General features: G+C 39.6%; 2 protein-coding genes, 1 non-coding gene and 1 pseudogene across 3 annotated transcripts; 3 read left to right on the forward strand and 1 right to left on the reverse strand.

The window, feature by feature from the left end:
- Positions 1-7,496: 7,496 nt before the first annotated feature.
- LOC121440209 lies at positions 7,497-8,220 on the reverse strand (annotated as a pseudogene).
- LOC121440216 lies at positions 7,829-7,989 on the forward strand. Its single transcript, XR_005973343.1, has one exon. It is a non-coding gene; the product is annotated as a U1 spliceosomal RNA (small nuclear RNA).
- Positions 8,221-18,297: 10,077 nt separating the features above from the next.
- On the forward strand, positions 18,298-18,846 carry LOC121440208 (transcription factor BTF3-like). The gene has a single exon (XM_041640946.1). It carries the CDS (start codon positions 18,298-18,300, stop codon positions 18,844-18,846), a length of 549 nt encoding a protein of 182 aa, XP_041496880.1.
- A 953-nt stretch (positions 18,847-19,799) lies between these two features.
- On the forward strand, positions 19,800-22,050 carry LOC121440211. Its single transcript, XM_041640947.1, has 2 exons — positions 19,800-19,804; positions 21,332-22,050. Exons 1-2 carry the CDS (start codon positions 19,800-19,802, stop codon positions 22,002-22,004), a joined length of 678 nt encoding a protein of 225 aa, XP_041496881.1. The 3' UTR covers positions 22,005-22,050.
- Positions 22,051-26,831: the final 4,781 nt, after the last annotated feature.

Raw genomic sequence — 26,831 nt, forward strand, 5'->3', positions numbered from 1 at the left:
AGGCAGTGTTTAAAAGAATACAGTTTCTGTGTAATTATTTCAGGTAAAGCTATCTGGGTGGCGGGACGCAGCCAGCTGCTCCTCACTACACTGACAGGTAGTATAACTTGGATAGGGAAGTTTTGTAGGTTGTGGGCAAAATGTAGGTATTGACAAAATAGTCTGAGCCAAATAAATAATAGGTGTGGAACAGGTGACTAGGAACACATGAAAGAACCAGCAGGACACATTATTTCCAACAAAAATTAAGATACTCAAGCTGAAGAATCCAAAGTTAGAGTGTTTCAAGTTCAACTTGAAGTCTAGGCCTAAACAAACATTAGAATTTAAATAAAAGAAGCAGAAAGAAATCGGGGCTACTGGATTTAAAATAGTCTTGAAGGATGTAAAAATTCCTGAGGGTAGACAAATCCCATCTTTCATGTAGATTTTGAAATCAAATTATGGGATTAGTAGAAATATGACAATGTGAGTACCATTCTATGCCAATAATATTCGTGAATTATCCATTCATGAAGTCACATTTTCATACTTTAGTCATCTATCAAGTTTTGTACCTCTCAGTAACACTGCATAGAGAATTTTATCTCAATATACATATTTCTTGAGAATATGAATATTTATTCCATAGCAAATTTAAGTATTTTTAAAGAATATTTCTTTTTTATTTTTTCATTGAGCTGTACATTTTTGTTCACTCCCTTCCCTCCCTCCTCTCTCCCATTCCACCCTCTCCTGTCACCTCCATGCCCCTCTGTAGTTCTTATCTTTTCCTCCTTCCTATGTAGATCTCTCTTAGAATCCTCTTTGTTGTCTAGGTTCTCTGGGGTTGTATTCTGTAGGTTGGTTTTTCTTTGCTTTATGTCTAAAAGCAAATTCAAGTATTACTTACAAGAAATTAGATTAAATGAGAAAAAATCTACATGGAAGTGAGTGTCAGGTAGCAGGACTTTTTAAGAAAAAACTTAGATCTATTTACAGATGAGAAGAAAGTAGAGATGGAGAGGTTAATAAGGAAGGGAGATTTTGCTCTGAAAACATATGTAATCACTGATGGAGTAGGAACTTTGAAAGGAGTGGAGACAGAACTCAGAGCTAAGGGCATAATGAATCGTTAGCTTGAACAGAAAGACTACCGCTATTTCTGGTATAGAAGAGTGGAATGACACAAAGGAATACTTTCATATTCAGATCCAGGATCCATATGATTCCTAAACTTACAAATATTGCAGCATAAGCCGGGCGGTGGTGGCGCACACCTTTAATCCCAGCACTTGGGAGGCAGAGGCAGGCGGATCTCAGTGAGTTCGAGACCAGACTGTTCTACAAGAGCTAGTTCCAGGACAGGAACCAAAAGCTGCGGAGAAACCCTGTCTCAAAAAATCAAAAAAAAAATATTGCTGCTTACTGAGCTCTTACTATATTGTATAGGTCTCATGACAAGTGCTTCTGATTACATGTTTCTAAGTACTTGCCTGGTGCCCCCATGTGTCTATGAGCTGATTTAAATCAAATAGTGTGTTATTTGTATGTAAATAGATCGATGTTTCAGTATGGGTACATCCCCAGGTTGTGAAAAATAGTACCTGAACCCGGAGACACTTTCAAATGCCAGCAATCAAAAAAGAGTCAGAGAGAGATGTGCAAAGCGAATCTCCAAAGTCATTAGTTGAAAGAGAGCATAATGAAGTCCTCCTCATAAGGACAGGGATTTTTATTTGTGGCATATTCCCAGTGTCTAAAACAATACCCATTGTATAGTATCCATTAAAAATATTTATCAAAGGAATAAATAATGATGTATAAACACATACATGAAATTAAGGGTAATAAAAACATCATCGGAAATTTTGGACAATATATTGTTTAAAACTAGGCATTTATCCTTTGTAAAACAATCTAAATTTGCTAAATAATAATAATAATAAAAAAAAATCCCTAATGCCTAGCTTGGGGCTCTTGTACTTTTTCATTGGTCTCTTGCGCCACCTGCCTTTCAATAAAAATAATGCTGAAGATCTGAAGATCGCAAAGCAATTGTTTTTTACTCCTACATTAGTTTCCCCTTATGTAATTAACACCTTAACTTTTTTAATTGTGCAATTTTCTGGAATTATAGCAATTATAATGTCAAACCAGAACTTTCGTCATCCCAAACAGAGATTTCATCACAGACTCTAGTAAAGTCTACATTCTGTCACCAGAAGTTTCCCTATTCTCAGCATGTCATCTAACTGCTAATAAACTGTATCTGTCTGTCTTTGTCAAGTTCATTTGACTTAGCTCTCTTTAAAGATTATTTATGCTGTAGTCTGGAGCTGTATCAGAGTTTCATTTTTTTAAGGCTGACCAACATACTATATGATATATATATATATATATATATATATATATATATATATATATATATCCCATACATCTATATCTTCTGGCTTATATTTAACTTATCCTTCCTTTGTACAAGTGAATAATACTGTTATCTGTACTAACATGAGGTCATCAATCCTTAATATTAATTTTTATGTACCTACTGTGAACAGGATTGCTAAATTGTGATAATTGTGTACTGAGATGTTTGATGAATTGATAAACTATTTTGGACAAAGCTGCACCACTTTTCATATTCCCTGAGAAATATTTCAGGCATTTATTTATTTCACATCCTTGCCAACACTTGTTACATCTTGGTTAAAAATCTGAAAATATGCCTTAGTTTGTATTTTTTGTTGGTCTTGCTAATTGCTGTCCTAATAAATCTGAAAAAGCATCCAATTGTATTTTTTCTCATTTTTCTAATCACTAATGATATTGGCCATCATTTTCTATGACTATTGACTATGTATGTATCTGCTGAAGAGAAATTTCTACATAGTTTGTTCATTTTAAAATAATGCTCTTTTCATTTCTATATTGTAGGATTTATTTGTATAATCTGAACATTACTCTTTTATGAGTATCTTTTAAAAACATTTTCTCCTTTTCCCAGGGCTATATTTTTACCTGACATAAACTTTTGATAAATAAAAGCTTTTATTTTTCATGACCATCATGTTTTTTTTTCCATTGCCAGTGCTCTTGGCATCATGTTCAAGTGGTACTAAGGGTTATTTAAATAATCAAAATTTGCCTACTTTTGTTACAAAAGTAGCTTGTGAAATGATACATATGTTAGTCTGCTTCAATGTAAGAGAAAAAATATAAACTTATATGCCATAGCCTCATATTTTCAAAACTCAAATACATACATTGTAACAATAATCCATACAAAACAATATTAGAGTAAACAAAACACTAGTACAGTTAATAGTATAAGTTAAATATGCAAAAATCATTAACATTTCTATACACTAGCAACTAATAAATTAAAAATAAAATTAAGAAGATAATTTCAGGTATCTGGAGGAATAATAATAAAGATGTAAGACATACCTAAGTCAACTAAATCCTATTTTATGTTTTAAATACTTAGTGTTAAAATAGCAATACCATCTAAAACAATCTATGAATTAATGTAATCTGTATTTTAAAACTTTGAAGTACTCTTTAATATTTCAAATAAAAAAGCATGGATCCCAAAGACTTATATAAAATTTTAAGGTTTCTCTAATTTCCTCAAGCGTTGCTGTGAGTAGAACTCATATGTGCTTACTTCAGTTTATCAGGAACCCACAGTTATCAAGAGAAATGCAAGGATAAGTACATAAACAGATTGTTTCAAATACAGTATAAAATAAAGCTTTACTTCCATGCTTATGATTCAATGAAATATGCTAGAACAATTTAATACTCACGGATTAAAAAAAAAAGAATTTAGAACCTTACCTTAATCCACACAGAGCAATTAAATGAAAGTAAGTCAAATATCTCAACGCACAAAAATTCTAATAAAGAGTATGTAATTCTTTGTAATCCTTGATTTTGACAATAGTTTCTTTGATATGAAATTAAAATTTCAAACAATGAACAGGTAGGAGATACTTTTAATATCATAAAATAGAGAAACTATTTATTTATTAAAAATTTCCACCCCCTCCCATCCTCCCATTACCCTCTCACTCCCCCCATTCCCACTCGCCCCAAGCCCCTCCCCCTCCATCCAGGTCTAGGAAGGTGAGCATCCAAACAGACTAGGCTCCCAATAAGCCAGTGCATGAAGTAGAAAAAAAATCTGGTGTCATTATCATTGGCTTCTCAGTCCGCCCTCATTGTCAGCCACATTCAGAGAGTCCAGTTTGACCACATGCTTGTTCAGTCCCAGTCCAGCTGGCCTTGGTGAGCTCCCATTAGATCAGTCACACCGTCTCTGTGGGTGGACGCACCCCTCGCGGTCCTAACTTCCTTGTTCATCTTCTCCCTCCTTCTGCTCTTCAACTGGACCTTGGGATCTCAGTCCAGTGCTCCAATGTGGGTTTCTGTCTCTATCTCCATCCATTGTCAGATGAAGGTTTTATGGTGATATGTAAGATATCCATCAGTGTGGCTATGGGACAAGGCCAGTTCAGGCACCCTCTCCTCTGCTGCCCACGGACCTAGCTGGGGACATCCCCTTGGACACCTGGGAACCCCTCTAGAGCCAAGTCTCTTGCCAACCCTAAAATGGCTCCCTTAATTAAGATATCTTCTTCCCTGCTCCCATATCCACCCTTCCTCCATCGCAACCACCCCATTCCCCCACTCTCTCCCCATCTTCCCTTTCTCTCTTCTCTCTCTCCATCTCCCCTTCCCCTCAACACACCATCCTGTTCCCAACTATTTCCCAGCGATATTGTCTACTTCCAATGTCCAGGATGATAAATATGTTTTTCTTTAGGTTCACCTTCTTATTTAGCTTCTCTAGGATCCCGAATTATAGGCTCAATGTCCTTTGTTTATGGATAGAATCCACTTATGAGTGAGTACATACCACATTCCTCTTTTTGGGTCTGGGTTATCTCGGTAAAGTGTTTTCTATTTACATCCATTTGCATGCAAAATTCAAGATGTCATTGTTTTTTACTGCTGAGTAGAACTCTAAAGTGTATATTGCCACACCTTCTTTATCCATTATTCAGTTGAGGGGCACCTAGGTTGTTTCCAGGTTCTGGCTATTACAAATAGTGATGCTATGAACATAGTAGAACAAACGTTTTTTTTGTAGTATGAATGGGCATCTCTTGGTTATATTACGAAAAGTGGAATTGTGGGATCCTGAGGTAGGTTGACTTCCAGTTTACTGAGAAACCGCCACACTGATCTCCAAAGTGGTTGCACAAGTTTGCATTCCCATCAACAATGGATGAGTGTTCCCCTTACTCCACAACCTCTCCAGCGTAGGCTATCATTGGTGTTTTTGATTTTAGCCATTCTGACAGGTGTAAGATGGTATCTCAAAGTTGTTTTGATTTGCATTTCCCTGATTGCTAAGGAGGTTGAGCATGACCTTAAGTGTCTTTTGGCCATTTGAACTTCTATTGAGAATTCTCTGTTCAGTTCAGTACCCCATTTTTAATTGGGTTAATTAGAGTTTTAATGTCTAGTTTCTTGAGTTCTTTATATATTTTGAAGATCAGACCTTTTTCTGTTGCGGGGTTGGTGAAGATTTTCTCCCAATCAGTAGGATGCCTTTTTGTCTTAATGACAGTGCCTTTTGCATTACAGAAGCTTCTCAGTTTCAGGAGGTCCCATTTATTCATTGCTGCTCTTATTGTCTGTGCTACTGGGGTTATATATAGGAAGTGGTTTCCTGTGCCCATGTGCTGCAGTCTACTTCCCACTTTCTCTTCTATCAGATTCAGTGTGGTCAGATTTATATTGAGGTCTTTAATCCATTTGAACTCGAGTTTTATGTATGGTAATAGATATGAATCTATTTTCATTCTTCTACATGTTGACATCCAGTTATGCCAGCACCATATGTTAAAGATTATTTCTTTCTTCTATTGTATAATTTTAGCTCCTTTGTCAAAAATCAGGTGTTCATATGTTTGTGGGTTAAAATCCAGGTCTTCGATTTGATTCCATTGGTCAACATCTCTGTTTTTATACCAATACCAAGCTGTTTTCATTACTGTAGCTCTGTAATAGAGCTTGAAGTCAGGGATGGTAATGCCTCCAGAAGTACTTTTATTGTATAGAATTGTTTTGGCTTTCCTGGATTTTTTGTTTTTCCATATAAAGTTGATTATTGTCCTCTCAAGGTCTGTGAAGAATTTTGTTGGGATTTTGATGGGGATTGCATTGACTCTATAGATTGCTTTTGGTAGAATTGCCATTTTTACTATGTTGATCCTCCCAATCCAAGAGCAAGGTAGATCCATCCATTTTCTGGTATCCTCTTCAATTTCTTTCTTCAAAGACTTAATGTTCTTGTCAAATAGATCTTTCACTTCCTTGGTTAGAGTTACCCCAAGATACTTTATGCTATTTGTGACTATCATGAAAGGTGATGCTTCTCTGATTTCCCTCTCTGATACTTTATCCTTTGTGTATAGGAGGGCAACTGATTTTTTGGAGTTGATCTTGTATCCTGCCACATTACTAAAGGTGTTTATCAGCTGTAGGAGTTCTTTGGGTGATGGGGGAGAGTCTTCTGTTTTGTGTTAATTTCATTGGTTAAATAAAGAGACTGCCTTGGCCCTTTAATAGGTCAGAAAATTAGGTAGGCGGAGTAGACTGAACAGAATGCTGGGAGAAAGAAGCAGATTGAGGAGTCACCATGATTCTCCTACTGGACACAGACACAGGTTAAGATCTTCCCTGGTAAGACACCTCGTGGGGCTACACAGATTATTCGAAATGGGTTAGGTCAATATGTAAGAGCTAGCCAATAAGAGGCTGGAACTAATGGGCCAGGCCGTGTTTAAAAGAATACAGTTTCCGTGTTATTATTTCGGGGCATAAGCTAGCCATGCGGGCGGCCGGGTGCTGGGGATGTAGCCTTGCTGCTCCTAATACAACATTTGGGGGGGGGGGCTTCATATTAAACTTGTAGTTTTATTCGGGTTTGATTTTTAACAAATGTGTCGGAGAACTGCAGGAAAGGGTGAAGCCCATGGGGGCAAGACCCTCCCAGATGCCTAAGGAGGGATCATGTCTGACCCCCACTCTTCTCTTTACCCCTAAAGGGGCTTGGGAAAGAGATACAGGCAGAGAAGGGGGCTGGTTCCCAGTCTATACAAGTGATGCTTGGGGGTGAAGGACTATGGAGAGCAGGAGAGCAGACTGGGATAAAGGACACAGACCATTTGCCAGAATCCACAGCTTTCTGATTCCAAATTGAATTAAAAAAAATAATGGAGGTGGGGGGACCTAAACCACAAGCAATACCTTTCCCCCTTTCCCCCACAAGGGCTGTGAGGGCAGAGGCAGGTGGCTTCACCAAGGCCATGGCTCCCTCATTCCTGGCCAAGGGAGCTAGGTGAATTGCAGGGTCTCCCCGACAGTTTGAAGGGGTGAGGAAAACCAAAATAAAACTTCAAATAAATTGTATAGGAGTCCAGCCAAGGCCCCAGCCAGAGCAGAACCCAACTGGGGGAAGGGCCTCTGTAGGCTCAAGGATCACTGATGCCACCATCACCACCCTGGGAGCCAGTTATTTTGCCATGGCCTTGATTGCAACAGCTGCCTCCTCTGTCATGGCAGACAGCACCATGATCAGGATCTCTTCTCCACAGTCATACTTCTGGTCAATCTCCTTGCCAAGGTCTCCCTCAGGCAGACGAAGGTCCTCTTGTACCTCCCCACTGTCCTGGAGCAGGGATAGGTATCCATCCTGGATGCCAATCAGCTGGAAATCGTTCCTTTTGATGTTGGGGACATCCATATTGTGAGTTGATGGGCAGATATCTTCATATTACCTGGCAGGGGAGATACCATGATCACGAAAGTGGTTTTCCCAGGGCGAGGCTTATCCATTGCACTCCGGATGTGCTTACCCCTGCAATTTCCCCAAATGCGGGAAACTTGACTGCATAATTTGTGGTAGTGGGGGACTGCGTTCACGCTCTCCAATTAAAAAAAAAAGACAAAAAAAATGTCAATACCAACCAGGTGGACCTTGGCATGGCCATGCTTGCCAGTCTTTGAAGTAGACATCTCAACGATCTTAAATGGCTGGCCTTTGAGCACCACAAAACCATTCTTACGTAATGCTGAGCCCTGCATGGGGAAGGTGGCTGAGGCCCCTGCATCACCTGTCTGGAAGTCCAAGTCATCTGCCATTTTTTTGTTTTTGTTTTTGTTTTTTTTTTTTGGTTTTTCGAGACAGGGTTTCTCTGTGGTTTTGGAGCCTGTCCTGGAACTAGGTCTTGAGGCTTCGATTCCAACTACTGACTCAACCCCGTCTGCTCGCCTTGAGCCCAACTGCTGCCTCCGAACCCGCTGCCGCTGCCTTTGCTGCCTCTAGCGCCGCTGCCGCCACTGCTGCACACGGGTCTTAGTACGCAGGTGCCAACTCCCCACTTTGTAGGAGTTCTTCGGTAGAGTTTTTGGGGTGGCTTATGTACACTATCATATCATCTGCAAATAGCAAAAGTTTGACTTCCTCCTTTCCAATTCAAATCTCCTTGATCTCCTTATGTTGTCTTATTAATATTGCTAGAACTTCAAGCACTATATTGAAGAGGTATGAAGAGAGTGGACAGCCTTGTCTTGTTCCTGATTTTAGTCGAATAGCTTTGTGTTTCTCTCCATTTAATTTGATGTTAGCTTGCTGTATATTTCTTTTATTATATTTAGGTATGAACCTTGTAGTCCTAATTTCTCCAAGACCTTTATCATAAAGGGGTGTTGAATTTTGTCAAATGCTTTTTCAGCATCTAATGAAATGATCATGTTTTTTTTTCTTTTTATTTATATGATGGATTACATTGATAGATTTTTGTATCTTGAACCAGCCCTCCATCTCTGGGATGAATCCTACTTGATCATAATGTATAATTTTTTGGATATATTTTTAGATTCGGTTTCCCAGGATTTTATTGAGAATTTTTGCTTCGATGTTCCTGAGTGAGATAGGCCTGTAATTCTTGTTTGAGTCTTTGTGTTGTTTTGGTATCAGTGTAACTGTGGCTTCATAAAAGGAGTTTGGCAATGGCTCTTCTGTTTCTATATTGTGAAATACATTAAGGAGTATAGTTATTAGTTCTTCTTGGAAGTTCTGGTAGAATTCCGCTTTGCAATCACCTGGTCCAGGGCTTGCTTTTTTTTTTTTTTTTTTGGTAGGAAGGTTTTTGATGACAGCTTCTAATTCCTTGTGACTTACAGGTCTATTTAAATTGTTCACCTGCTCTTGAATTAATTTTGGTATGTGGTCCATTTCTTTTACATTTTCTAATTTTGTGGCATACAGGCTTTTGTAGTAAGATCTAATGATTCTCTGACTTTCCTCTGTGTCTGTGGTTATGTCCTCATTTTCATTTATGATCTTATTAATTTGTGTGTTCTCTCTCTCTGCCATTTGATTAGTTTGGATAGGGGTTAGTCAATTTTGTTGATTTTCTCCAAGAACCAGCTTTTTGTTTCATTGATTCTTTGGATTGTTTTCTGTGTTTCTGTTTTGTTGATTTCAGCCCTCAGTTTGATTATTTCAAGTCTTCTACACCTCCTGGGTTAGTCTGCTTTTTTTCTAGAGTTTTCAGGTGTGCTGTTAAGTCTCTAATGTGTGCTTTCTCTGTTTTCTTTATATGGGCACTTAGTGCTATGAACTTTCCTCTTAGCACTGCTTTCATCGTGTCCCATAGGTTTGAGTATTCTGTCTCTTTATTTTCATGAAATTCAAGGAAGACTTAAATTTTTTTTATTTCTTCCTTGACCCAGGGGTGGTTAAGTAGTTGACTGTTCAGTTTCCATGAGTTTGTAGGCTTTCTGGGGGTAGAACTGTTGCTGAATTCTAGCTTTATTCCATGGTGATCCAATCGTACACAGGTGGTTACTACAATTTCTTTGTATCTATGGATTTTTGCTTTGTTACCAAGTATGTGTTCAATTTTTGAGAAGGTTCCATGATATGCTGAGAAGAAGGTATATTCTTTTCTGTTTAGGTGGAATGTTCTATAGATGTCTGTTAAGTCCATTTGCTTCATTACCTCCATTAATTCTCTAATTTCTCTGTTAGGTTTCTGTCTGATTGACCTGTCCATTGGTGAGAGAGGAGTGGTGAAATCTCCTACTATTAGAGTGTGGGGTTTGATGTATGCTTTGAGTTCTAGTAATGTTTTTTTACATATGTGGGTGATTTTATATTAGGGGCATAGATATTCAGGATTGAGACTTCATCCTGATGAATTGTTCCTGTTATGAGTATAAAGTGTCATTCTCCATCTCTTCTGATTGATTTTAATTTGAAGTCAGTTTTGTTAGATATTAGTATAGCCATACCCGCTTGTTTCTTTGGTCCATTTGATTGGAAAACCTTTTCCCAACCCTTTACTCTGAGGTAGTGTCTGTCTTTGAGACTGAGGTGTGTTTCTTGTAAAGAGCAGAATGTTGGATCCTGTTTTTTGTATCCATTCTCTTAACCTGTGCCTTTTTATAGGTGAATTGAGTCCATTAATATTAAATCATATCAATAACCAGTGGTTGCTAACTCCAGTTATTTTTTCTGGTTGTAGTGTTTGTGTGTTTCCCTTCTTTGAGATGTGCTGGCAGAGGATTGTTAGGTGCTTGTGTTATTATAAGTGTTTTTGGCTTCCTTGGTTTGTGGTTTTCCTTTTAGTATTTTCTGTAAGGCTGGGTTTGTGGCTATGTATTGTTTAAATCTGATTTCTTGCTGGAATATCTTGTTTTCTCCATCAATGGTGAATGCAAGTTTGGCTGGGTATAGTAGTCTGGGCTTGCATCTATGGTCTCTTAGTGTCTTCAGCACATCTATCCAAAACCTTCTGGCTTTCATGGTTTCCATTGAGAAGTCAGGTGTAATTCTGATAGATTTCCCTTTATATGTTACTTGACCTTTTCCCCTTGCAGCTCTTAATATTTGTTCTTTATTCTGTATGTTTTGTGTTTTGATAATTATATGGCGAGGGGATTTTTTTTTTTGGTTCAGTCTATTTGGTGCTCTGTATTCTTCTTGTACCTTCATTAGAAATATTCTTCTTTAGATTGAGGAAGTTTTCTTCTATAATTTTGTTGAATATATTTTCTGAGCCTTTGAGCTGTAATTCTTCTCCTTCTTCTATTCCTATTATTCTTAGGTTTGGTCTTTTCGTGGTGTCCCAGATTTCCTGGTTGTTTTGTGCTAAGAATTTCTTGGATTTGTTATTTTCTTTAATCAATGAGTTTATTTCCTCTATAGTATCTCCAATGTCTGAGATTCTTTCTTTTATCTTTTGTATTCTGTTGGTTATACTTGTCTCTGTAGTTCCTGTTCGTTTACCCAGAATTTCCAAATCCAGCCATTCCTCTGTTTTTGTTTTCTTCATTACCTCCATTTTATTTTTCCAGTCTTGAACTATTTCCATTACCTGTTTGGTTACTTTATCTTGGTTTTCTTGGGTATCTTTGAGAGATTTATTCATTTTAACATCCTGTTTAAGGTCCTCTATTATTTTCATAATGCTACGTTTAAAGTCAATTTCGTCTGCTTCTTCTGGAATAGGGTGTTCAAGTCTTCTTGTTGCGTGATCCCTGGAATCTGGTGTTGTCATGTTGCCTTTCTGGTTGTTGGAGGAATTCTTGTATTATCACCTGCCCATCTCTTCCTTCAAATGCAGCCAGGAGACTCTTGGCATATTGGTCCAATCTATGCTGTGACTGACCCTAGGTGGATCTCCTCAGTGCAGGAGCAAGAACTGTTCCTGAGCCAAGGTCCTCACAGACAATAGGGCAGGGGGAGGCAGGGTCATGTGGAACAAAGAAGCCCCTGCAGCAGGAGCTGGAGGGGCCCTGTGCTCCTTTCCCAGACGTTCCACCCTGCCCAGGGATGGCACCCACTCACTGGTCTGGATGGTTCTCCTTAGTACAGGGACAGGGACTCCTGGAGGTCCAAGCACCCCACAGACAAAAGGGCAAACTTGAGGGTGAGGGGAGGGTCATGTGGAACAAAGAAGCCCCTGCAGCAGGAGCTAAATGTGCCCTGCACTCCCTTCCAGCCAGGAGGGTGCACACTCCCTCCTCTGGGTAGATAGCCTCAGTGCAGGAGTAGGAACTGTTCCTGGGACAAGGATCACAGACAATAGGGCAGGCTTGGGGGAGGCAGGGTCCTGTGGAACAAAGAAGCCCTTGAAGCAGGAGGTGAAGGGGCCCTGTACTCCTTTCCCAGACGTTCTGCCCTGCCTCGGGATGGCACCCACTCACCCATCTGGATGGTTGCCCTTAGCACAGGGACAGGGACTCCTCAAAATTGAGAAACTTCTATCAGCCAATAAAATTTTCTAAAAAGTGAAAAGACAGCCTATAATCATAGGACATTTTATATTTAATTTTAAAAAACTGTCCAGGAGATAAAAGAATTTATGTAACTTAAAAAGAAATGTTGGAAATGTAATTTAAAATGAGTAGAATATGAACTAGTATTTCTTCCATATAGTTGTACAAAGGGCTAACAAAAACAATTAAGGAAACTCAGCCATATTAAAATTAGTGTTTAGTGAACTTCGAATTTAAAGGCACATTACTTTTTAAAGCAAATTACAGCTGATGTTGAGAACTTGGACCAATTGAAACCCAAGTACACGTCTAACAGGAATGCAGAATAGAATTCTCCCATGCAATGCACTCTAGCTTTCCTCAGTATGTTAAATGTGGAATTACCTCATAATCCAGCTATTTAATTATTTTGTTTATGTAGAAAATAATTAAAAACATATATACAAACAGAAATTCATTTATGATCATTGAAGCATTATTCAAATAACTAAAAGATGGTAATAATCCAAATGTCAGTTGACTGTCAAACTAAAAACAAAAAACAAAATTTGATATATCTATATGGTGGAATTCTAATCCATAGAAAATAAAGTGGTGATACAAGTTAAAACATAGATTACCTTGAGTCCATATATAAAGGCTCAAAGAGTGTATGTTTCTATTTATATAAAATATTCATGAGATACATTCATGAAAGCGAAAATCAGATTAATGTTTTCTAGATGTTGAGGAAAGTGACAATGTGAATGACTATTCATATGGGGTTTCCATTCTTGGTGAAGAAATTTTCCTAAAAGTAGATATCAACAGTGATTGCACTGCACTGTGAATATACCAAACACTATTAAGTATAAATTTTATGCTATGCCATTTTTACAGAATATAAGATGACAAGAAAATTTTTAATAAAGAAGGACAAACATTTATTGAATAATGCAATGAGGGGTAGGCTATAAACCACTCTATAGATATAAGGTATAAAATATTTGTTTGGCCTGAAAACAAATGAGTTAGGTAATTTGATAAATGAGTAGTAAGTTAGAAACGTAAGATTAAATACAACCCACTGATTAGTTACTTCATTATATAATTGTAAAAATAAAGGAGAAGGTGGGAGAGGGGAGGAAGGAAGGAGAAAAAGGGAGAGAAGGAAGGAGAAGGAAAAGAAGGAGGAAAATAGAGATTATTTTTAAAATTTCTCAGCAATGTTTGGTTTATTCCTTCTCTTTCCACCATTTGTATTAGGGAACAACTTTTTGAATGTAGTTTATCTGCATCATGTCAGCAATAAAAAGTATGACGTGCATTTCTGGTCTACATACAAAACCAAACACTAAAGGCAAATAATGCTTTTCATTTGATTGTGGTGTGTAATGATGTAACTGAGGAAAAGAATGCTGAGAGAAGCTGAAACACAGAAAGATGGACCACAGCTCTCAACCTGCTAATTTAGCTGCTAGAAAATTCCCAATTTAAACTATTTTCTCTTCACATTTGAGAGGTAAAATATTTTACTCAGTTATCAGTCATGTTGCAGATCCAACCCCGATGTTTCTACAAACATATTATAAACTTATAAGCAAGAATTTTAGAGGAAACGTGTCGCAAGCTAAATGGATCAGCATGTTTAAGGCATGTGAAGGACTTACGTCTCACGTATCTTGATGTTTTGTTAGCCCTGCATGTGGGAGAAGGGGATAGCTAGCTCTTTGAATTTTCTTTCATATGAACACTCTCTCAACAAGTCAACATCATCATTATGACATAATCAGGTTCCAAAAACTCTACCTCCTAAGACCAATACAATGGGGACTGTGAGCTCAGTCCAGTGCTCTGATGTGGGTCTCTGTCTCTATCTCCATCCATCACCGGACAAAGGTTCTATGGTGATACTCGAGATATTCACCAGTGTGACTTTGGGACAAGGCCAGTTCAGGCACCCTCTCCTCTGCTGCCCAAGGAACAAGCTGGGGACATCCCTGTGGACACCTGGGATCCCCTCTAGAGCCAAGTCTCTTGCCAACCCTAAAATGGTTCCCTTAATTAAAATATCTTCTTCCCTGTTCCTATATACACCCTTCCTCCATCTCAACCCTCCCACTCCCCCAAGCTCTGCCCAATCCTTCCCTTCTCCTTTCTCTCTCCCTCTCTCTACTTCCCCCAACCCCACACCTACATCCACCCCCTTGCTCCCAACTTTTGCCCTGCAATCTTGTCTGCTTCCAATTTCTAAGAGGATCTATATATGCTTTTCTTTGGATTCACCTTATTATTTGGCTTCTCTAGGTTTGTGAACTATAGGCTCAATGTCCCTTGTTTATGGCTAGAGGTCCAATTGAAGGGCAGAAGGAGGGAGATGAGCAAGGAAGTCTGGACCACGAGAGGTTGGTCCACCCACTGAGACAGTGTGCCTTATCTAATGGGAGCTCACCAAAGCCAGCTTACTGGGACCGAACGAGCATGTGACCAGACCGGACTCTCTGAATGTGGCTGACGATGGGGGCTGACTGAGAAGCCATTGATAATGTCACTGGGACTTTTTTCTACTACATCTACTAGCTTTTTGAGACCCTAGTCTGTTTGGATTCACAGCTTTCTAAGCCTGGTTGGAGCGGGGAGGGCCTTGAATTTCCCACAGGGCAGAACCCTGACTTCTCTTAAGACTGGAGGAGGAGGAAGGAGGGTGAGTGGGGGAGCGGGAGGGGAATGGGAGGAGGGGAGGAAGTGAAAATTTTTAAATGGAAAAATTAAAAAAAAACAATAGGGATTGTGATTTCAACGTAGGAGGTAATATAAACATCAATTACAGCAATACAATGATGGCATTTCATAGTTATATAAACTATTTTATCAGTGGAGTGGGATAAAATATCTAACATTTCATAGTTTCACTATTCTGGATGATTTATTTAGGTTCTTTGTCCCTGTACCTTTCATCTGTAACAGAGATAATGAAGTCATCTATTTCATAGGGTTGTGGGAGTTAAATGAGTTAAAATATATACATGCAAAAATTTTAGAATAGTTATTAGCAATTTTTAACTGCTATATAACTATTAAAACATTTTTTGTCTTTTAATCATGTCTCATTTATTATTTCTATGTTCTTTTTATCAATTTTTTAAATTTATTTATTTATTTATTAAAGATTTCTGCCTCCTCCCCGCCACCACTTCCCATTTCCCTTCCTCTCCCCCAATCAAGTCTCCCTCCCTAGTCAGCCCAAAGAGCAATCAGGGTTCCCTGCCCTGTGGGAAGTCCAAGGACCAATCACCTCCATCCAGATCTAGTAAGGTGAGCATCCAAACTGTCTAGGCTCCCACAAAGCCAGTACATGCAGTAGGATCAAAAACCCATCGCCATTGTTCTTGAGTTCTCAGTAGTCTTCATTGTCCGCTATGTTCAGCGAGTCCAGTTTTATCCCACGCTTTTTCAGACCCAGGCCAGATGGCCTTGGTGAGTTCCCAATAGAACACCCCCATTGTCTCAGTGTGTGGGTGCACCAAAACTCAAGTCCAAATGGATTAAAGACCTCTATATCAGTCTGAACACACTGAACCTGAGAGAAGAGAAAGTGGGAAGTACTCTACAACACATGGCACAGGAGACCACTTCCTATGTATAACCCCAGCAGCACAGACATTAAGGGCAACATTGAATAAATGGGGCCTCCTGAGACTGAGAAGCTTCTGTAAAGCAAAGGACAATGTCACTAAGACAAAAAGGCAACCCACTGACTGGGAGAAGATCTTCACCAACCCCGCAACTGACAAAGGTCTGATCTCCAAAATATATAAAGAACTCAAGAAACTAGACTGTAAAAGGCTAATCAACCCAATTATAAAATGGGGCACTGAGCTGAACAGAGAATTCTCAACAGAAGTTCAAATGGCCAAAAGACACTTAAGGTCATGCTCAACTTCCTTAGCAATCAGGGAAATGCAAATCAAAACAACTTTAAGATACCATCTTACACCTGTCAGAATGGCTAAACTCAAAAACACCAATGATAGCCTTTGCTGGAGAGGTTGTGGAGTAAGGGGTACACTCATCCATTGCTGGTGGGAATGCAAACTTGTGCAACCACTTTGGAAAGCAGTGTGGCGGTTTCTCAGGAAATTTGAGATCAACCTACCCCTGGACCCAGCAATACCACTCTTGGGAATATATCCAAGAGATGCCCTATCATACAACAAAAGTATATGCTCAACTATGTTCATAGCAGCATTGTTTATAATAGCCAGAACCTGGAAACAACCTAGATGCCCTTCCACGGAAGAATGGATGAAGAGTGTATGGAATATATACTTATTAGAGTACTACTCAGCAGTAAAAAACAATGACTTGAATCTTCTGTTTAATCCTAATGCTCTTAATAGTACTTCTCATCATATAGTTTCTATACCAGCTTTCCCTGATGGATCCATAAGACATAAACTCATGTTCTTGTCCTCTTCATAGTCCCAAGTCCTATCTGTGGGAACACAGATTAAGCACTAATTTCCATGATGATTTTCCCCATAACCTCTTCTGCTCTGTGCCATTTCCACACTCCGTGGCTTTGCTCTGGTAACACAAGTTCATTCACTGGCTTTCTCTGCCATGTACCATAAGAACAGATCTTGCTCCAGTGCCTTGATATGATACCTACTTCTCAATACACACATTGCTTAGCCATTTTCCTACTGCAAAAACCTCGGCTGTCAGAGTTATCCCCATGTCCCCAGTCCTACTTCTGATCACACCGTTATGTAACTGCCTTGCCTTGTGAGTGCCCCTATTCCATATACACCTCCTTTATCTCCAAATATAAAGCCCTAGACCTGAATGCAGAATCAGTCATCAGTTTTCCTCATGACACTCAACTTATCCTTTGCTATGTCTGGACTAGCCAACTGTGCATTGGCTTTGCATGGGAATTTTCCAAGAATAACATTTCACAGCCTCAAAACCACACTTCTTTTTTTTTTGAGATACAATAATATTTACTTTTTTTTAGAATTTATACATGCTTTTTTAAATTTATTTATTTATTAAGGATTTCTGCCTCCTCCCCGCAACCGCTTCCCATTTCCCTCCCCCTCCCCCGATCAAGTCCCCCTCCCTCATCTGCTCGAAGAGCAATCAGGGTTCCCTGACCTGTGGGAAGCCCAAGGACTGCCCACCTCTATCCAGGTCTCGTAAGGTGAGCATCCAAACTGCCTAGGCTCCCCCAAAGCCAGTACGTGCAGTAGGATCAAAAACCCACTGCCATTGTTCTTGAGTTCTCAGTAGTCCTCATTGTCCGCTATGTTCAGAGAGTCCGGTTTTATCCCAGGCTTTTTCAGACCCAGGCCCGCTGGCCTTGGTGAGTTCCCGATAGAACATCCCCATTGCCTCAGTCTGTGGGTGTACCCCTCGCGGTCCTGAGTTCCTTGCTTGTGCTCCCTCTCCTTCTGGACCTGATTTGGACCTTGAGATTTCTGTCCGGTGCTCCCATGTGGGTCTCTGTCTCTGTCTCCTTTCATCGCCTGATGAAGGTTAATATTCAGGAGGATGCCTATGTGTACCCAACCAGTAGTCATGCAAGTCCTACATCAGATTTCATCAAATACAAATTCATCTGATCCATCTCTACACTTCAGTTCGACCCCGTGTTTGCAGGAATCTAACACATGATTGGCTCAGGACAAAAGACGGATACCACATGAGAACTGAAGGAGACTTTGAAAGGACAAACAAGACCCATACCCATTCAAACCAGACCATATGCCAGTATTATTAACTGTGTAGCAGACACAAAAAATCTCCACTAACCAAGAAGATATTTGCAATTGATACTTGCTGGAAAAAGAAGATCAGAGCTGCCACCGTGCGTCCCTGCATGTGTGCACATTACCTCAGCTGGTCCGCCCGAGACCCCCTGAGCGCAAACCCTAGTCCCCCGAATGGCCCCATTTCCACTCCGACAAGATGAAAGAAATGATCATGAACCAGGAAAAACTGGCCAAGCTGCAGGCACAAGTGCGCATTGGTGGGAAAGGAACTGCTCGCAGAAAGAAGAAGGTGGTTCACAGAACAGCCACAGCAGATGATAAAAAACTGCAGTTCTCCTTAAAGAAGCTCTCTGGTATTGAAGAGGTGAACATGTTCACAAACCAAGGAACAGTGATCCATTTTAACAACCCTAAAGTTCAGGCGTCTCTGGTAGCAAACACCTTCACCGTTACAGGCCACGCCGAGACAAAGCAACTGACAGAAATGCTTCCCAGCATTCTAAACCAGCTTGGGGCAGACAGTCTGACTAGTTTAAGGAGACTGGCTGAAGCTCTGCCCAAACAATCTGTGGATGGAAAAGCACCCCTTGCTACTGGAGAGGATGATGATGATGAAGTCCCAGATCTGGTGGAAAATTTTGAAGAGGCTTCTAAGAATGAGGCAAACTGTACGGAGGCGTCTTCTGAAGAACTGACACTTGCAGAAGTTACAGGAGCTGCTATTTTATATCATGGCTGCTTTTAAAAGGTCTTTTGTTTATGGATCTGATCAAATCTATATCGCTAATATTTTTAAGCCCAAGCCCCTTGGACACTGCAGCTCTTTTCAGTTTTTGCTTAAACACAATTCATTCTTTGCAGCAAATTAAGCTGAAGAAGCCTGGGAATAAAGTTTGGAAAAGGGTTAATAAAATTCTTTGCCTAGAAAAAAAATAAAAAAAAATCAGTTTTGTTGAATGGAATATAACTGGGAATACTCAATACATTCCAGTGTAGGCTTCATAACTAGCAGTAGCTGGCCAATGCAAACCTTATGCCATGTGTTCATTTTGTATTTTCATCTTTCTAGTATTAAGATTTTTTCAGGGAGATAGAGAAAGCAAAGACTGGACAAGTGGGCAGGTAGAGATGTGGGAAACAAAGGGAGTCGAAAACGTTGTTGAAGGGAGAAATCATGATAAATTTATTTTATGAGAATTTTTTCAAATTAATCCTAGATTAATTTATACCTTTAATAGATTAATTATATCTCTAAAGGTTTGTACATATGAGAGGGACATTAACCACTCTGGCCCTTTAAGACTATATGTCTTGACTTTGGTTCTTTGCTCATAATGTGACATTCATCTCTGGTAGCTACGGAAACAAGAATTTTTTAAAGTCACTCTCTCATACTGGGCAGTCACTAGCATTTAGCCTTCATAGAAGGGAAGAAAGGCAAGTATTTTATGTTTTCTACATGGTTTCTGTTAAAAACTTTCAATTTCAGGAGACATAGAAGGTCAAAGAAGTCAATGACCTAAGATTCAACTCTTTGTTGATATCATTTCTATGTCAGTAAACTCTACTGAATATAAGTACTGGGAATCCCTGTGTAGCTGTGAAGGCTCTGTAGCCTGTATTGACCTTTATACATTTGTAGTTTCCTGAAACTGAGTATGTGAATTAGACTTTCTGTGGTTTTTTTCTGTTTATATAATGGGGTAATGATTGCGTGAATCTCATTGGAGGGTCAGGACTATCAGATGGGCTAATATCCCTGAAGAGTATAAATGAGGCTTCAACTAAGCAAAGCAGAGGAAGGGGTTGGTTTGTGTGAACCAGGGGTTGATGGTGAGACACCATTCTGAGCTGAAATATCTGGCTCACAGAACTTCTTTTACTGAAGGTGATTCAACTCTTGTGCGACTCCCTGTCTGTTCAACATTTCCTGCTATATGGAAGATATTTATGACCTCGACATTTCTCAAATGGATCTCTTCCTCCTTGAAAAACAATGGTAAAAGCTTAAGATGAGCTTCATGGAGGGTTTCAAATTGGATCTTTATGAAGCATAAGCACCTCTTCCATAGGTTTCAGACATGGGCAAAACTAAATCTTGCCATGCTAGCTCATTTGTCTTGCACAACAGAATTTTCCACCCTGATTCTGGTTGTGCTTCAAAACTCACTGATTCTGACATCAAAAGGCTCAGATCTGCCTTAACAAGGAAGAGGGCATGGGTAGGGTGTTACTGAATTCATACTAGATTTTAAAGTCACCTTGCTGATATGAATTCCCAATTTAGTAGAGCTACTGCCTTCACCCTGTTAGGAAGTACATTCCACAGAGAATGGGGAATAGTGGGAAGCTGGTAGCAAAATTTTTGTGGCAAGGAGGGACAGTTTGTAGTGCACTCAAACCTTCTGCATTGGAGGTGGCAATGTTATCATGTACATGCCTGAACTTTATTTATGCTCAAGAACACAGTGACATCCTTCAGGTCATAGTTATTTCATGAACATTAACCTTACATCCAAAGATATGAACCAATAAGTGATCTAAATAAGTTGGTGGATACAGTAAATGTATAGTATTAATTTGGTGCTTGAGAAGATAGTTTCTCACATAGGACAGTTGGGATACTTCATATTCAGCAATGAAATGAAGGTAATTTTATAATGTGTATGTTTGAGTAAGTCATGAGAAATGATTGAAATATTCATGAGGGCTCATGTTTCACATACAGATTTTAATTTTGGTCACATAATAATAATTCAGGTTTTCCAATATGTTTTCCGATAACACATACACTAGCATACACATGTAGAAATATAGCAGACAATATAGGTGAATTAAATTTGTATAAGTTCACTACCATAATTTATAGATATTTGTGCATTTTTCTGCTTATACCTCTCATTTAAGCTATTTATCTTATTTATGTATTGTAAACACTGCTTAATTAAACATTTAACATGTGTTGTAAATTATTGAGTATTAATTCCAAGCATTAACATGTTTAGTTAACAAATTTGCACATTTCACCATTTGATAGATATAGTGAAATTGCTAATCAAAACCTCATATAGAGGAAACTTTGGCCATAGGTATATTACTTAAATACAACTTTTTGTGACAGCAAGGACAAGGTATGAGAACTTATTCCTCTGTAAACCATGACTCATTTTGTTTTCCACTGTCCCTTGTGTTCCTGACTTGACTATATACTTGTTCAATTTCATCTTCAGACTTGCCAATGCGAAGGAGTACCTCTTCAAGTTTAGTGGCCTCCTCTGCAGCCTATCAGCCTTGGTGTTTGAGATAGTCATCGCAAGCAGCCAATTCTGGCGCATCGCGGAATTCAATGACAAGCTTGTGCAATTCGTGTCTTTTGGCCTGTGGGAAGCTTACTACCCTCAAGAATTTAATGTTTCAGGCACTGTGACCAAGATTCTGGTGCACACACCTATCAATTCCACGTGGACCATTTCACCTGAATTTCAGTACGCACAGACCCTGATAATGTGGGCTGTTACGATGAAGCCTGTAGTTCTAATTTTCAGTGCAATCGCCATTAATATCGGCTGCATGAAAGACCCATTCATTGAGATGCAGTTATATTTCTACAAGGTTGCTGCCTTAGTATTGTGTGTTAGCAACATCTTCACATTTGTTTCTGTGAGCTGGAACCACTTTGTAGATCATTATGGCCAAACCACTCTTGACTTTCCACCTGACTTTCCGGTTAAAAAAGAAGCCTTAATAAGCAAACACTATACTGTTGTGTTCCCAATAGGGGTACTGATTGCCACCATGTCACTCTTTGGTGTTATCTTCTTTCTCTTTGAGATAAACTCTTTGAAACTAAAGAATCAGGTGAAGGCCAAGTGTGCTTCCATAGTGGCTGATCAAGAGATATGAAGTGAGAACTACATTTGCAACATCTGTCAGAAGGTTCCTAGAAGAAAGCTCCTATTCAAATAAAAACTCTTGTAGTTCTCAACTCGTTCTAAATAAAGCATCAACTTTATTTTCTTGGTCTGTCTAAAAGACGTCCTCCTCTGTCTAACCTGTTTTTTTCTTTGGGTATTTTCGTATCCTAATCTCTGAAGGCCATGATCATGCGTTCAGATATTTCCGACAGGGCAGTAGCAGGGAAAAGTAATGGTGAAATGCATGTTGCAAAGATATTTATCACAGGATAAATATCAAGTGAAAGAAGGTTTGTAAGGAACCTGACACATAAACAGAAAAGTAAACACAATTCTGTCTGGAGACACTCTGAAACTCAGGTCTCCTGAAGGCAGAGCTGGACTTCATAGTGATAGCTCTGCAGATAGTGTGTTCCCTTGTCATGTAGTAGGAAGACTATGCTGTACACTGGACAGTCATGCATATCTTTCTGTTTATGAGTATCACAAATTGCTGAGCATTCCCTGTGTGCTCTGATAGAAAATATGGTGTAAAGATCAGAGGGCTGCTTGTCCGAGTTGTTTTTCTTGTTTTTACCTTCAGAAACACTAGGTTCAAACCCACATTAAGCTTGGTGACAAGCTTACATAGCTACTGGGCAATCTCACTAACTTCAAATATACCCCACTTCACATTAAGGATATCCCATGCTTGGCATCCATAGAATGTAGGCCATTTTATAAAGTAAAAGAAATTTGCTTGCAAATGGGTAGAACTAGAAAAGGTCATCCTGAGTGAGGTAACCCAGACCCAGAAAGACAATTATTGTATGTACTCACGTATAAGTGATTTTTAGCTGTAAGGTAACCATGATGCAATCACAGGCCCAGAGAGGATAACCATGCTACCATCACAGGCTCAGAGAGAAGCTAATTAACAAGGGGTCACAATGGGGCTTGAGAATCTCACTGTGAAAGGGTAATAGAATAGACATCATTGATGGATGGGGGAGGGGTCTAGATGGGGGCAAGGAATGAGAACAGAATGGATCAGGTGAGGGGAAAATGGAGAGAGAGGTACTGAGTGAGACAGCTGGCTTCTGGGACATCTCTGGGATGAGCTATAAACCCAGTAAAATGGAAATTCCCAGCAATCTAACCCATTCCTCTCCATCTTGCCTTGTACTCCATCCACTCTTCCTCCTCTGTTTCTCTTCAGAAAAGGGTGGGCCTCCCATGGTTTTCAGTCAATCATGGAATATCAAGTTGCAGTGAGACTAGGCATCTCCTGTTTTATTTAGGCTGGATGAGGTAATCTGGTAGGCAGAAAGGGTCCCCAAAGTAGGCAACAGCATCAGAGATAGCCCCTGTTGCCATTGTTAGGAGTCCCACAAGAAGACCAATCTACATGGCTGCAACACACACACACACACATACACACACGCACACATATACGTACACAGAAGGCCTAGGGTTTCTGTTTTTCCTTGTTAGATTTACATATCTTTTTTTCACCAGGGCAATGTCTAACCACAAAGACCTATTTCCTGCATCTCTGCTACTATATGGATTCCCTGCTTAATCCCATTAAAGCCAGGCCTACCAGAATAATCTGCAATCCTCAAGTCCTGACTGTGAATGAATATATTATACATTGGAATCCCCTGTTGCTTTTGACCATATCTTACTCTTCTTTTTGTGTAATAGTTCAGGTTTAATAATTAAAGCAGAGGAAGCCTGATCCTTCGGCGCCAGGAGACCCAGCATTGGGGTGAGTTTCTGGCCCACGGCGCCAGCCTGGGACGGGGAGCTCGGGGGTTCCTTGGCCCCCTGTCCTTCTTGGGCTCTCTGCAGGGCCTCTACTCCCTGGGTGCTGCCTCTTTCTTCCTGGCCCACCCAGCTTCCGTCCAGAGCCCTCCCCAATTCGGCCCCACCGCCCTCTTTTGGCATGTGGCATCGCCCAGCCCAGCCTATCTGGGCGCTGGGTCCGAGTACTCGGGGCTCCCGGGCGGGCAGCAGTTCCTTTGTTTCTGTGGCCTGCCTGCACCAAGCAGGGTAGGTGCTTTGTTTGCGAGCTGCCCAACCAGCACGGAGGCCTGATCTCTCGGCGCCAGGAGAGCCAACATTGGGGAGAGCCAGCGTTTGGTAGGCAAGGAGACCTGATCCGGTAAAAGAAGATCCATAGGGAGCATTTGGAAGAAGAGATGGGCCGACGTCAAGGCAAGAATTCGCCCAACAAGCTGAAAAGCAACATGAAGCCACCAGAAACAAGCGACCTCACAACGGGAGGGCAAGAACCCCTTAATCAAGAAGAAGGAGAAAAGATTGACTTCATGAAAGTGATTGACACCCTTAAACAGCATGTAAAAAACGCCCTTATAGAAATGGATGAGAAATATAACAGAAAGTTTGAAGAATTGAATAAATCAGTGAATGATACCCTAGAAAACCAAGGAAAAACAATCAAACAGATAATGGAAACAGTTCAAGACCTGAAAACTGAAATGGAGGCAAAGAAGAAAACACAAACAGAGGGCCAGCTGGACATGGAAAATCTAGGTAAACGAATAGAGACTACAGAAACAAGCATAACCAGCAGAATACAAGAGATAGAAGAAAGACTCTCGGATTCTGAAGATACCATAGAGAAAATAAACACACTGATCAAAGAAAACAGCAAGTCCAAAAAACTCTCATCACAAAACATTCAGGAAATATGGGACACAATAAAAAGAACAAACCTAAGAATAATAGGAGTAGAAGAAGGAGAAGAAGTGCAGCTCAATGGTCCAGAAAATATATTTAATAAAATTATAGAAGAAAACTTTCCCAACCAAAAGAAAGATATACCTATGAAGGTTCAAGAAGCATACAGAACACCGAATAGGCTGGATCAAAAAAAATCATCCCCTCGCCATATAATTATCAAAACACAAAGCATACAGAATAAGGAAAGAATATTAAGAGCTGCAAAGGAAAAAGGCCAAATTACTTATAAAGGTAAACCTATCAGACTTACACCTGACTTCTCCATGGAAACCATGAAAGCCAGAAGGTTCTGGATAGATGTACTGCAGAAACTGAGAGACCATGGGTGCAAGCCCAGATTACTATACCCAGCCAAGCTTTCATTCACTATAAATGGAGAAAATAAAATTTTCCAGGATAAAAACAAATTTAAAAAATACGCAGCCACAAATCCAGCCTTACAGAAAGTAATTGAAGGAAAATCACTAACCAAGGAGTCCAACAATGACCACAATAACTCAGACATCTAGAGACCCTTCACCAACACAAAACAAAGAAGGGAAACACACAAACTCTACGACTAAAAAAAAAATGACCGGAGTTAACAACCACTGGTCATTAATATCACTTAATGTCAATGGACTCAACTCACCTATAAAAAGGCACAGGCTAAAAGATTGGATAAGAAAACAGGATCCAACATTCTGCTGTTTACAAGAAACACACCTCAACCACAAAGACAGGCACCTACTCAGAGTAAAGGGCTGGGAAAAGGCCTATCAAGCAAATGGACCTAAGAAACAGGCAGGTGTGGCCATACTAATCTCTAACAAAGTTGACTTCAAACTTAAATCAATCAGAAGAGATGGAGAGGGGTATTTTATACTCATAAAAGGAACAGTTCATCAGGATGAAGTCTCAATCCTGAACATCTATGCCCCTAATATAAAAGCACCCACGTACATAAAAGAAACATTGCTAAAATTCAAGGCAGCCATCAAACCGCACACACTAATAGTAGGAGACTTCAACACTCCTCTCTCACCAATGGACAGGTCAATCAGACAGAAACCTAACAGAGAAATAAGAGAATTAATGGAGGTAATGAATCAAATGGACTTAACAGACATCTATAGAACATTCCATCCAAATAGGAATGAATATACCTTCTTCTCTGCAGCTCATGGAACCTTCTCGAAAATCGACCACATAGTCGGTAACAAAGCAAACATCCACAGTTACAAAAAAATATTAGTAACCACCTGTGTCTTATCAGATCACCATGGATTAAAATTAGAATTCAACAATAATGCTACCCCCAGAAAGCATACAAAGTCATGGAAACTGAACAGTCAACTATTGAACCATACCTGGATTAAGGAAGAAATAAAGAAAGAAATTAAAGTCTTCCTGGAATTCAATGAAAATAAAGAAAAAACATACTCAAACTTATAGGACACTATGAAAGCAGTCCTAAGAGGAAAGTTCATAGCACTAAGTGCCCACTTAAAGAAAACAGAGAAAGCTCACATTGGAGACTTAACAGCCCACCTGAAAGCTCTAGAAAAAAAAGAAGCAGACTCACCTAGGAGGAGTAGAAGACTGGAAATAATCAAACTGAGGGCTGAAATCAACAAAATAGAAACACAGAAAACAATCCAAAGAATCAATGAAACAAAAAGCTGGTTCCTGGAGAAAATCAACAAGATTGACAAACCACTATCCAAGCTAATCAAACGGCAGAGAGAGAATTTGCAAATTAATAAGATCAGAAATGAAAAGGGGGACATAACCACAGACACAGAGGAAATTCAGAGAATCATTAGATCTTACTACAAAAGCCTGTATGCCACAAAATTAGAAAATGTAAAGGAAATGGATACTTTTTTAGATAAATATCATATACCAAAGTTAAATCAGGACCTGGTGAACAATCTAAATAGACCTGTTAGTCGCGAAGAATTAGAAGAGTTTATCAAAAACCTCCCTACCAAAAAAAGCCCAGGACCAGATGGTTTCAATGCGGAATTCTACCAGAACTTCCAAGAAGATCTAATACCTATACTCCTTAATGTATTCCACAAGATAG

Source organism: Microtus oregoni, unplaced genomic scaffold (genome assembly GCF_018167655.1).
Source record: "Microtus oregoni isolate MIOR12 unplaced genomic scaffold, Mior012 000066F_ref0000041, whole genome shotgun sequence".
In the NCBI taxonomy this organism is placed as follows: Eukaryota; Metazoa; Chordata; class Mammalia; order Rodentia; family Cricetidae; genus Microtus; species Microtus oregoni.